Below are 13,299 nucleotides of genomic sequence, written 5' to 3' on the forward strand. Positions count from 1 at the left end.
GAGCACAAAAGTGCGTTTTCTGTTATAGGAGGGCCAAGAATCCTAGCTGTCCCACAGGATGAAAGGTTTTCCGGTACGCTGGCTAAATGAGTCGTGTGATCTCTGGAATATCTTTCAAATGAAGCAATTTATATACCTACGGTGATCTTTCCTTGTTAATTCGCCACTCTTACAATTCGTGGTAATACTTATGAACTGATATGAGGGCGTCAGACCCGAAAACACTACAGTACAGATATATCAATAAACACGTACGAAAGAAAAGGAACACACACGTTTATAAATAAACATGTACACAACACATATACAAAAACGGCACTCAAGTACACAATACATTGACAAAAACAGCACTAGACTGCCTCGCTTTGATTTCGGAATGCTTACACATTGAGAAGTTAGCTTACAGCCAATATAGAAGTATTACATATATTTGCGGAATCAATTATTTCGGCAATAGCTGGCGCTTAGTTCACACCGTCATCGAAGCAAGATATGAAAAATAATTGCAACGCGCTTCACTGGGACAGTAAGTTTTATGACTTTTAACACCAACGTAGTTTTGAAACTTGGCGAATTCGTCCACCCTTTTAGCAATATGTGCGGAGGAATTGTAAACTTCTCTGACCAGTTTTTCGACATGTACGGGAATTTTTTTACACGATTGGAAAATAATCAAAATTTAAAAAAAAAGTATCCCCCAAAAATTCATCAAAAAATTTGTCACTTTTGATCCACTTGGATCAAAACGGACACTGCTCCTAACAGTATCGCTAAATTTTTGAGACTAAAGGAGGTTGGATTGTATTTCTCTATGCTTTAGCTATGTAAGTCAACGAGCGTATTGCCCGATTTCGGAATAAGGGATAATACATACTACCTAAATCTCTTTCAGAAGGCCTTTCTGAAAATTATTCTTTTCACGTTTCTGTCTTGTATAGAGCAGCACAAATTGAAAGGCTTCTGTTTTCACTTCTCAAAGAAGAGCATCTCGAAGGTCTTTTGTATGACCTACTCTAGAAGTCCTTTTGGAGAAGTTATTTTAAAGCTGTTATTTTAATTCACAAAAATCATAATTTTTTGAGGAATTTATATAAAGTTCATATCAGACATGTTTCATTGAGACTAAAAATGCTTTTCGAGTTTCATTTAAAATGCTTAGGGCCGTTTCCTCAAGTAACCTGTAACTTTAAACCTCACCTTATATTCAAAGGTTGCATTAAAATTTATGTTTGTGTCTAAAGTAAAGCATTTTGTTATCGGTTTTAAATTGGTTTACAAGCAAGAAACATACGTCAAAACCCGATAATAAAATAAATAACTTTAGGCATAACTTAATTTTTAATCCAACCTTTAAGTATAAAGTGAGCTTTAAAGGTAAAGGTTACTTCAAAAAATGGCACCTTAATAATAATAAACCCTACACTGAGGGAAATAATGCATAGTAAAAATGAATACTTTATATTTGATTATCGTTTCAAAATGTTCGTATTTAAAAATAATATTTTCATACAAAATTTATTACGCACGTATTTGACTGTTCACATCTGAGTATGTATATGTAAGTGTACATACGCACCCCAAGCATGCAGAGCGCCGCTCTGAGAGCGCGGTGACACAACGCACGCATACATACATAGCACATGTTTATCCGTACAAATCGCGTGCTGTGGTGTTGATGGATATTCAACATTTGAAAGCAAATTTATATGCCTGGGTGTAGCTGAGTGCGCAAAGATGCTTGCCACAAGTTGTTGATATCCGGAGATGGTCGGGTTCGAATTCCACTGCAGGCAACATGCAACTTAATTTTTTTTTTTTTTGTTTTTCTCTTGATTATTCACTTCACGGATGCTTTTTCAGTACGAACGCGGTCATTTTAAAATGCGCGTAATTGAATTGAATATTTACCAATATACAGTACTTTCGTTGACGTTTATAATAAGATCAATTACGTTTCTATTTGATTTTAATATTTTTTTCCCTCAGTGTAAATAATATAAACATATACTGGAATGTACTCCCGTAAATTGCAAATAGGAAATACCGATCGCCGAATACAAATACAAAACACTAAAAGAAATACAATAAATTTGGCGTTCAACATAAAGTTAATAAATGACTAGGACAATTGACGAAAAGAAAAGTCTGCCCTACACAATACAGGACGGATGGTCTCCCTAACTATGCTCCGTATTAGTATTCAAAACATCTGCAATACTTACATACGTATGCATGTAAAACAACTTTTCCAAAATTTGTAGATTTTCATTTGGAGCCCCTACCCCCAAAATATAAAAAACTAAGTGCGCCTGGGCCACACTGGAGAAGTAAAACTTACGTTACATACATATCTATTTTTTCTCAAAACCAATATACATACATCTGCTTTCGCTTAAGGTTATATTTTTCGTCTTTTTTCTATCTAGATCCCTACCTCTACCCCTGTTCGTTCTAATTACATTTATGTTATTCTCTTCCTTTATCTTTATTTCTATCTTTATAATTTATCGATAACAAAATCGACAGTATCATCCAATAAAATATCGATAATAATATTGATAGCAAAATCTCTTAGAAACTCAATAAAAATATCCATAACAAAATCGATAAAATTAACGATATCAAAATCGATAAAAATATCCATAACAAAATCTCTAAATATCGATAGCAAAATCGATAAATATCGATAACAAAATCGATAAATAACGCTAACGAAATCGATAAATATCGATAACAAAATCGATAAAAATATCGACAACAAAATCTATAAAGATATCGATAACAAAAGCGATAAAAATATCGTTAATCGTATCGTAAATCGATAAAAATATCCACAACAAAATCGATAACAATATCGATAACAAAAGCGATAAAAATATCCATAACAAAATCGATAAAAATATCGATAACAAAATCGATTAAAATATCCATAACAAAATCGATAAATATCGATAACCAAATCGATAAGTATCAATAACAAATTCGACAGATATCGATAGCAAAATCGATAAATATCGATAACAAAATCGATAAGTAATGCTAACAAAATCGATAAATATCGATAACAAAATCGGTAATAATACCGATAACAAAAATGAAAAAAATATCGCTAATAAAATAGTTAAAAATATCGATAACAAAATCGCTAGAAATGTCGACTATTACATCTATAAGTTCCGAAAATATCGATAGCAAAATTGATAACAAAACCGATAAAAATATCGATCATTTTATCGATAAGTCCCGAGAATCCCGAAAATCTCTAAAATCCCAAAATAGTTCCCAGATTGAGTCTCTGTGTCTCTCTATATCCTATCCTCTTTAATTACCTTTATTTTAATCCTTCCCCCCTATCCTCATCTTTTTCTTCGTCTACATATTCCCCTTCACCTTTGCCCTTATATAAGTAAAGTGTTTAAATTTACCTTGGTCTTCATTTTTGCCTTTACGCATCTATGTTTCTGTTTTTATTTTTACTTTTGCCTTTATCCTCTTCTTTATCTATGTACGTAGTCACCTCTACTTGCATTCTTGTATTGGCCTTTTTATAATTGTTATTCTTTAAACTTTTATTTGCAAATTTTTGTTAAATTAATACCATATGCATACACACAAGAAGCACTTGTTTCAACCCCAACCATTTCGATTGCACCATTTCCGTCGCATCATTTCCGTTGCACCATTTCCGTTGCACCATTTCCGTGTGCAATTTCCGTTGAATTTGCCATTTTACTCCCAACCAACCAACCGCCGCTAAAGAAGTTTCACTTCAAAAATGCACGTATTTACATTGCCATTTGGCTGTCATAAAAAGTGCGAAGAAAAGGCGCCTGGTGATTTCACAGCTAAGGGCATATTTCTTCATATTTGCAGCAAGGTCATCAAATTTTAATCAAATGCCACTTAAAACTAGTTTGTAGATGTCAACAAACAGAAAGTGTTCATCTTATGTTCCTTTTTTTCTGCAAGTGGATTTTAATTTAGTCAGTTTCGCGCATCTTAAAAGCCTTGAAAAATTGAATAAGTGTACGGCAAAGAGGTTGCTCGACAACCTGTCAATGCAAGCAACTTGTACCTACGTATGTATGTACATACATATGTATGTGTAGTTTTGCGCGTATGTGTGTACATATGTATATAAATTTAAACACCAGATGCGCATCCATAAGTGTCAACAAATGCCTGCATACTCGCACTCCAATTAGTCCGACAAGTGTTTAACTTGTTACTCGATTAGTTAAAATAAGAATAATTAATCAATGAAATTAAAATTGTAAATTAATGAGCGCACAAGCATCCATAGTTCCTCTACGTAGGTGAGTATGTGTGTGAATGTGCTTGCATGCATGCATACATTGACACTAACCATACATGAATTGGTGTGTTTGTAATTATGCAATCAAGTATGCACTTGTACTACATTTAAATTTACATATGTGTGTATGTACGCGTGCATACATACATACATATATACGTAGCCATCTGCAATGTGTGCAACAAACGATGCCATCTCGCAGTGATAGCTGCAGCAGTCCTACGCAACTATCGCGCGACACTTGTTTGCCGCAGCACTCGAACGATCTACGACACAGTTGCACGCGCGCGCTGATGTATGCACACTTGAATAGGATGCTAGCAGACACTTGCCTACATGCATTGGCACAAACTTATATAAATATGTATGTACATGCATACCCTGTAGGACATGTATCTAACTATAAGCTAACTTTAAATTCATTAGGAAGGAGCTAAAAGTCACTTACTATCTGTATATTTTCTTTGACGAAAGCATACTATAGCCAAGGGTGGTTACTTCGGCATTTGATGTAACTAACTACATACTTTTGGGCATAAAATATCAATAGGAAAATCAAAAAAAAATTTTTTATGTTTTTATTTATTTACTTTATTTGTTTTATTACATTTCATATTTGTTTACGTATTCTGCTGTAGGTGCTCCCATATTCGAACTCCGTCAGACATAACTTCAAAATGATAATATGAAATTTCGATCTTCCATTTATTTGTCCTAAATTCGAAAGAGTATTTGCGAAGTTCAGGATATTTAAATAGAAAGAAAACAATCTCATTACTTGTCAACTGGTTTTAAGTTAACTTTTATAGCCAAGTACAAGTTATATATTTTATAGAAGCCCCGCAAAAAAACTAACTCCAAGTGGGTTATTTTTTATCAACTGATACTTTTTTGCTGCGGGGTATGTAAGTAAGTATATACCACAGTATGCGGTGTGAGGTAGGGGTGCTTGTAGCAAGCGCCAACAAGTATTTGAAAAACAAGACTTGTTTGCCGTGTAGCAAACGTATGCTCTTGCAAGTTGCAATATCGGCTACCCTCCATAGTTGTTTCAATGTGCGAGCTGTATGTGTGTGTGTGTGAGTGTTTGTATGCCACCACCTTCTCCAGCATTGCCTCCACTAACATAACACCACTTGAAACCATGCTTGGCAGCATGACTGCTCGCTTCGCTGCTGACTGCCGACTGCCGACTGCCGACCAGGGTTGCCACTGACGAAAATAAATACTTACCATCTATTTTAAAAAAATCTACCAAATCTAGAAAATATCTACCAAAAACTTTTTTAGTTATTTTAATAAAAACTATAGATTTGTTCTTTGTTTAGTTACTTCAATAAAAAAAATTTTAGTAAGTAATTTTTCTTTAACCAATGATATTATATTTGAGGTCATATTAATGACATCTTCTCGGTTTCCTTCAACTAAAAGCAAAGATGATGAAACTAAAGGCAACAACGAAACTCCATCATTTGAAAAAACTACAGCTGGAGTTATTACAGACAAATACAGTGACTGTAAAAATCGCTTGGTGATTTTTCTATAATATTCATAATGTTTTTCAGCTAAAAATTTTATGATGTTGTTTTTGTAAAAGGATATTGTTTGCGCTTTAACGAAAATCATGAAAATCAAGGACTAAAGCTATGCATATACCACATTTAGAAGAATTTAATAAATTAGAGCCAAAATTTCGAACTTTTTTTTTTTGAATTATTAAAACAATTTTTGGGTTTACAGTTTTCAGTCCATTGAATTTTAGTTTAACCAACAATGTGCACATAAAAATTCCCGTTAATTTAAATTTTTTTGCCACCGGATTTTCGTGTCGTTTTCTTTTTTAATTTAAAAACTGCCATTTATAAAACCGCCGTTAATTTTTTTAAATTTTTTTTTGAGAACAATCAATCATAGTGTGCCATTACGTGCCTGTTCATTTTTTATTTTTATTTGAAGAATCATTTAAAATATTTAGGCAATCATAAGATCCTCTGCAAAATGAGTTTGAATAGAACACGATATGTTCGCCTTTTATCGAAAGCGTTCGAAAAATAATGCAATTAAGTAGACTATACTTTTAGAAAGGGATTTAAAATAAAAAGATAATTACAACAAATAAAGCGAGAACGAGAAGTTTTAAAGTTCAAGTAAAATACTTTAACAAAAATCTACCAAAATGACAAAAAATGTACCTTTTTACCAACCGGAATTTTTTCTACCAATTTTGGTAATAATTTACCAAAGTGGCAACCCTGCTGCCGACTGCCATCTACATACTGAATGCTGAATGCTGGCTGCCAGCCTGTTTGCTATTTAATATGATAATTTATGCACGAAATAAATTCCCTTATTTTAAGCCATAGCACATGCCCAAGCGCACAAAAGAACGGCAGGTCGGTTGAATGTTGCTGCTGCAAAGGTATTGCAGCCAAAAGCCACACACAACAGTTGCAATCACACACGATTTCATGTGTATATGAATTTCCATATATACATATGCATGCGGTATGTTGCATAAATTCCATTCATCCGCCGCTGTCGTACCACTTGCCACTGCGTCTATCATATCTGCGCCATGCAACATTGAAGGTTGCTTAACGTCGCACTTGACTGCTCGCACTGCGCTCCCATTTACTGTTTGCTGATTCGGCTGTGCTGTTCAATTGCTCGCTTATTCGGTTGTGCGGTTCCTTAGCTACCGCTATGCTGCTATGTATGTAGATGGCTGTGGGTATGGCAGCGGCAGCGGCTGCGACTGCGTGTGGTTTTCGCTACATCGTCCTTGAGCAGTGTGCGCATTAAATAAGCCAGCGTATTGCCACTTATTCAGGAATCTTTACTTATTTTCAAGAATCGAATATGCATTAGAGGGAATCGCAAAATTGGAGTTAAAGAAACGCATAATTATGTATAGGCGGGACTCTTTGATCCAGCCCTACTAGGGAAGTCACAAATGTTGTGTTCCAACCATATCTATTTGTTGGGGAGGTTGCTGTAAGACTTAAGGAAGCCGGCTCATTGGTCGGGAGAACCTCGTGACCTTCGGATATATTGAGCATGTCGGCGACTATCTCTGCAGCAACCTGTAAAGGCTATTGTTCATCTTAACCCTTACAAGTAAAAACAAACTCTGACCTCATAGTATGCCTACTAACATAAGGTTATGGCTCCAAACTCGATAGGAGAGTCAAAATGACTCTGAGTGCGGCTGCAAGATATTAAAATTAAATACACTTACGCTATAATACAATTTTAGTAATATTAAAAATGTGAAAGTCTGTGAGTCAGTTAAAGTGTGAGAATGTTTCTTGCTCTTTCACGCTAAAATGGCTGGGCATATATATACATTTAAAATTTGGCACGCGGATAGATGATGACCTGGAATAATATTCAGGATTTTTTCTAAGAAAGTTGCCACCTTTTCATTAAAAGTAAAAATCAATTATTCAATAGGTTTAAGAAAATATTTATTACGCGAATGTGGGTTCAAAAGAAACGATTTATTTCGAAATAACTTTGAAGAGGGTTGCCAGCCATTCAAAATTTTAAAATCAATTTAATTAAAAATGTAAAAGAAATATTTATATCTGGAAAACAAACGAGAGAGGTTTGGGAAAGGTTTATGTCGAAAAGAAAAATTTGATTTTTAAGAGCGTTGCCACCTGTTTGAGAGTTAAAAATCAATTTAGTAAACAAGTTAAACGAAATATGTTTATCATATGGGAACCAAATCTACGATAGGTCTAAGAAATCTTCATTTCGATAAAAATTTTGAAGACGGTTGCCATTTGTTTGTAAATTCAGGATCAAATTAACGAGTTAAATGATATATTTTAATACGGGTGCCAAACGAAAGATGTTTAAGTGAGCATTTTTTCTAATATATAATTGGAGGGGGTTGCCACCGGGTAGACATTTAAAATCAGTATGGTTAACAGATGTAATAATATATTCGAATATGTGTGTTAAAAGAGAGAGGGCTAATAAAGCTTTATTTCTGCATATATTTTTCAAACAAATTTTGTTATAAGAAAGTCGCTTACTCTTTCAAAATTAAAATTTTACTAAAGTAGTCAATTTTTAATTGTAACTTAGATAAAAGCATTTTTTAGAAAGCATTCACATTTTTAAAATGTATTAAATAAACTTTTTCCATTATGTTAAATAAAAAAAAATTTTGCATTATTATGAAATTAAAATTGTATTCTTACACATAAAGACTATCTTCGAAAGATAAGTTGTTTTTTATACCGAAACGGCTGAATTAGTTAAAATTTGGCGCAAACTTTCACCATGTTCTTAGGCATAATTTTTATCCCATAATTCGGAGTAAGACCATTGGGCACAACAGATTGAGATGCAGCTATAACATTTATCAGCATAATGTTAAATACAAGTTAAACTTTGTTATATTCAAGGAGACAGCACTGATCCTGCAAAAAAATTTGACTTTAAGACAATTCTGTCTATAGAGTTTGAAGAATACTAAAGTGGCCGATCAAATCTAATACATAGGTTTTACAAAAATGTTCTTTTTTTTGTGGTTACGAAAAGCACACAGGCACATTTTACAGGCACATATTTATGTACACATGTGCATATATCCACACCCATCCAAAAAAGTACGAATGTATGAGCGCTTTTATAAGCATAACATTTCTTTCCGCTTAATTTTATTTTTTATTGGCTGTTTACATATTTGCACTTACGCATGTATGTACGTATGTATGTTCAACCTATGCACATATTTGAAGTAAAATTAAAATCGATGAAGTGCGCTGTACTTTACGTAAAACGCCACTTGTGGGAGCCATAAATACTTATGCTACCCTATTGTTGGATATCCGTTTACTTGTGTGTGTGTGTGTGTGTGTGTGTGTATACGCTGAGAAGAATAAAGGACACATTTTTAGTGGAATTCATTTCATTACTTTTCTGAATATTGTACAAGTAGTATCATTTACTGTATAAAAGCATATATAAGCGATTGATTATATTAAATAGTCCTGGTAAGCTCTTAAGCCCAATGCGGCCACTAAAGTCCCCGCAGTAGATTAGTTAGAGATGCGTCAGTTGGTAGGACTCATTTTCAATTCTGTTCGGTGCAATGTTTAAATCAAACAATATAATAAAAAACACTTTCTTGCCGTTCGTTGGCCGCGGAAATCTATAGATACCTCTATTTAAGTGATGACTTTCAAATACAATTACACACGGGAAGAAAAGCTTGACAAAATATTTGGCAAAACGTAGAAGCACAACCAATTTATTTATTTTTTAATATTAAAAGTATTTATATTGCATAGTTGTTTGCAAGTTGTGAGCAGCTTTTCTAAACTTAGAATTTATTTTTTTACTTTCCAGGATTGAAGTTGACCCAGAAATCTCTAAGCCATTGAACTTGGCCAATTCGGCTGTGTTGCGCGCCGTTGAAGAAGAAGAGCAAATGAAGTGCGGTAAGTGAATTTTATGTTTTGCAAATTACTAACATAAAGAAGTACTCCTACTTTTCCAGTTTCAGTACAGTCCCTTGTTTTTATGTATGTATTTGTATATTTAGTGTAACATAGCATTCCACGTTTAATTTCCCGTATTGAAAATTTTCAAATTAAAGTATTGGCAAGCTGTTTCGTATATTTTTGTGAGTTTGTAAGATTTTAGTTTAAAAATCCAGCAGTGACACCTGATTGCTTGTGTGTTAATCAGCATTTGTGGGTAAAATATTCTGGCACATGCATCTAATGCGTGAAGCTTAATAGCTAACTCAATGGGGAAGTAATTCAACATCGTGCCTTATGGTGCTACGAAAGAGCTAAGCGAAGCTAATGGAATGACAGGAATTAAAGTTGAAATAGGCATTACGCATAAGTGTTTATGGTGGAGCAAATAAGTGCTTAAATTAAATCTTCCTTAAAAAAATAATAATTAACGTTAGACATTATAAGTTACGCAAAGCTGAAATGTAATGTAATGCTAATTGATATGAAAAATATTTCAGTAAAATAGCCAAAATGCACATGCATATGCACATGTAGATAAACATAATTAGAAAGAACAGTACTAAATATACGTAGGACCGTTTTCTCGAGTACCTTTTAAAGGTAACGGGTGCTTTGACGGGAAGATGAATATATAACGTCTCGTTTTATTTAAAGCTGCCAAGTGCTGGTATTGGAGCGACTTCAATTACACAGTAGAGACACAAAGAAGCCAAGACACCTTAATATAATTTTGCGTCGTAGATTATGGATCGGTATACCGTTTTTCTTGATCAGGTAATTTTCCCAAGATATTTTCATTTTGAGTTTGCATTGCGAATGGAAAAATTCAAAATTTAACATGGGAAATGTTACTCATACGCCATGCACGACTATGTATGAGTACGGTCAAGTATAGTGTGACCAACCGTACTTCTTTCGGAAGTCCAGTACCTCTTTTTAGCTCTTGTACTGCGTACTTCGAAGTACAGTCATATGTACTTCTTTGCGATATTTTGTACTTCAGGTCATGTACTTCTCCGTTCTTCTGGACGATGGTCACATAGCCTAGGCGATAAATTCTTTCAAATTATTAAAGTCGCCGAGGGCCGATGGCATCCTACCTGTGCAGCTGCAAAAGGCTCTGGAGAAGTCGTGCAATTGCCTGGGGACCAGGTACATCTCCAAGGCTTGGGTAGTCAGTGTTGTGTTCATCCCAAAGGCCGGAAAAAGCTCTCATGTTTTCTCTAGTGATTTTAGGCCCATCAGTCTGTCTTCGTTTTTGCTAAAAACGCTAGAGATACTGATAGACCAGGACATAAGAATCGCGATACCTCGTAACTGTCTTTCAAGACTTCAGTATGCTTATTGCAAGGAAAGCTCGGTGGATACCGCCCTGCGCACATTGTTAAAGTGGTCAGAGGAAGTCTTCACACTTAAATATTATGCAGTAGGAGCCTTCAACAATGTCAATCTAGAGGCAATAGTCAAGTATATGCATAATCTTGGGGTTGAGACCAACCTAATAAGGCTTATCTACAGCTTACTTCGTGACAGAACTGTCGCGGAGTAGTGGAGGAGCGCTTGCACTCAGAGCAGAGTCAATGGGGGGCATTCCGCAAGTTGGTGTTCTCTCTCCCCTGATCTGGATTGCGGCTGTAAACGACCTTCTGGAGGAATTTTAAAAATTGGGCTTTCAGGTCATCGTCTATGTAAATGATGTGAAACTTTTGGTTAAGGGACAATTTCTATACACTCTTTTTTATCTAGCTCGAGGTTACCTGAACCAGGTAACTAGGTGGGCGATCAACGGCGCACAGTGCCGCGACTCCATACAAATGATGGACAAAAATAGAAGGAGTGGTCAGAATTGGCTGAAACTTCCCACCTAGAAGTATTATGCCCCTCTAATTTCAAAAATGAAATCGGTTTTTCTGTACCGGTTACTCATTTCGAGAAAACCGAGTTTTTCTTGCATTTTTATATGAAAATAGTCATTGTGGACATGTGTTGATATAAGTGGAAGGAGGCATCAGAATGGGCTGAAACTTTACACCTGAAAGGACTATATCACGGCAATTTAAGAAAAAAAAAGGTTTTTCAGCATCTGTTACCATTTAATTAAAAAAATTTTTTTTTTTACAATTTTATAAAAAGGTAAAATAACTCATAATCATCGTAGACATATGTTTATAAAAACCGAAATAGTATTCAGAACTTGTTGAAACTTTACACCTAAAAGGACTGAGCCATGCTTATTTCAAAAATGAAATCGATTTTTCGGTACCGGGTACCCATTAAAAAAAAAAGATTTTTTTTTTACATTACTATATGAAAGACAAATAAGGCATAATCATTGCTGAATGTGGTGTTTACGAAAACAGGAAGGAGTCGTCAGAATTTATTGAAACTTTACATCTGAAGTGTCTATATTACTCTAATTTTAAGAAAGTAATCGGTTTTTTTGTAACGGGTACCCATTAAAAAAACACCGAGTTTTTGCACATGATTATTTAAAAATGAATTATGGCATATCATTGTTGCTAAGTGTTCAGAAAAATAGTCTTAATAGTCAAAATTCGTCTAAACTTTACTTCCTAAGTGAATACATTATGGTAATTTGAAAAATTAAGTCGGTTTTCCTTACATGTTAACCTTTAGAAAAAAAAATTCTTTTGATTTCATTTAAAATAAAGCATAATCACTGTTAAGTAAGTAAGTAATAATAGCTGTTATATGGTAATAACATATAATATGTTAATAAAAACCGAACTAGTTGTTATAATCACTCAGTTTCAGAGTCCTCAGAAGAGGAGGAAGTGATCACTGATTCAAATGATTCCATGCTTTTGTCTGCTTCGTCACTTTCAACAATGTATTTATTAAAGCTGAGATCAGAACCCTTTAAATATTTGTTTCTCTGTTTTATATTTCTTTTAAATGCAACTAATGGATCTGACGATAATATCAAACGAGTCATTAAATCCGTATTGCTTTGTACTCTTCCAGTTTTTCGAGAATGATTAAGCCGATATTTTCTTATGTTTTTGTGTGAACATTCTAAGGCTTCTTCTGATAATGAACCTGATAAAATAGGTGGAAATACAGATTAAGAAAATAAATGAAAACATAGCTTTAAAATCATTACCTATTGGTAAATCAAAGTATTTAATTACATCACATCCATGTACTAAAACTTTATGCACTGAACTTGGCATGTTATACCAACCATAATTTCTAAGGTATAACTCTCTTGTTTCGTTCAACAAAACACTAAACTCTTGGGTTTTTATTTGTTTTCAACAAGAGAGGACTCTTAGCACCAGAGAAAAATTATGGATTAGAGACTTATCCAGACGAGTAATTTCTGCGGCAACGTCAATATTTTCAAAAAAACGTCGAGCTGTGTTTCCATCATTTGTTGTTCCAAACCCTTGCTTGACTTGGTCAATTATCAAACCTGTTTTAATTTTGAACTCTTTTTGGATACGGGCTTTAGTTTCAATA

At 34.2% G+C, this 13,299-nt stretch overlaps 1 protein-coding gene across 1 annotated transcript in view; it reads left to right on the forward strand.

Annotated features, from left to right (window-relative positions):
• The window catches only part of LOC118746564, a 224,357-nt gene that overhangs the window by 175,920 nt on the left and 35,138 nt on the right, over window positions 1-13,299 (forward strand). Inside the window, exon 2 of the mRNA XM_036480407.1 lies at window positions 9,680-9,771. Coding sequence (XP_036336300.1) covers window positions 9,680-9,771 — 92 coding nt within the window. The remainder of the gene's footprint in view (window positions 1-9,679; window positions 9,772-13,299) is intronic.

This window comes from Rhagoletis pomonella, unplaced genomic scaffold, assembly GCF_013731165.1.
Source record: "Rhagoletis pomonella isolate Grant_MI unplaced genomic scaffold, Rhpom_1.0 Rhpom_scaffold_00010, whole genome shotgun sequence".
Classification (NCBI taxonomy): Eukaryota; Metazoa; Arthropoda; class Insecta; order Diptera; family Tephritidae; genus Rhagoletis; species Rhagoletis pomonella.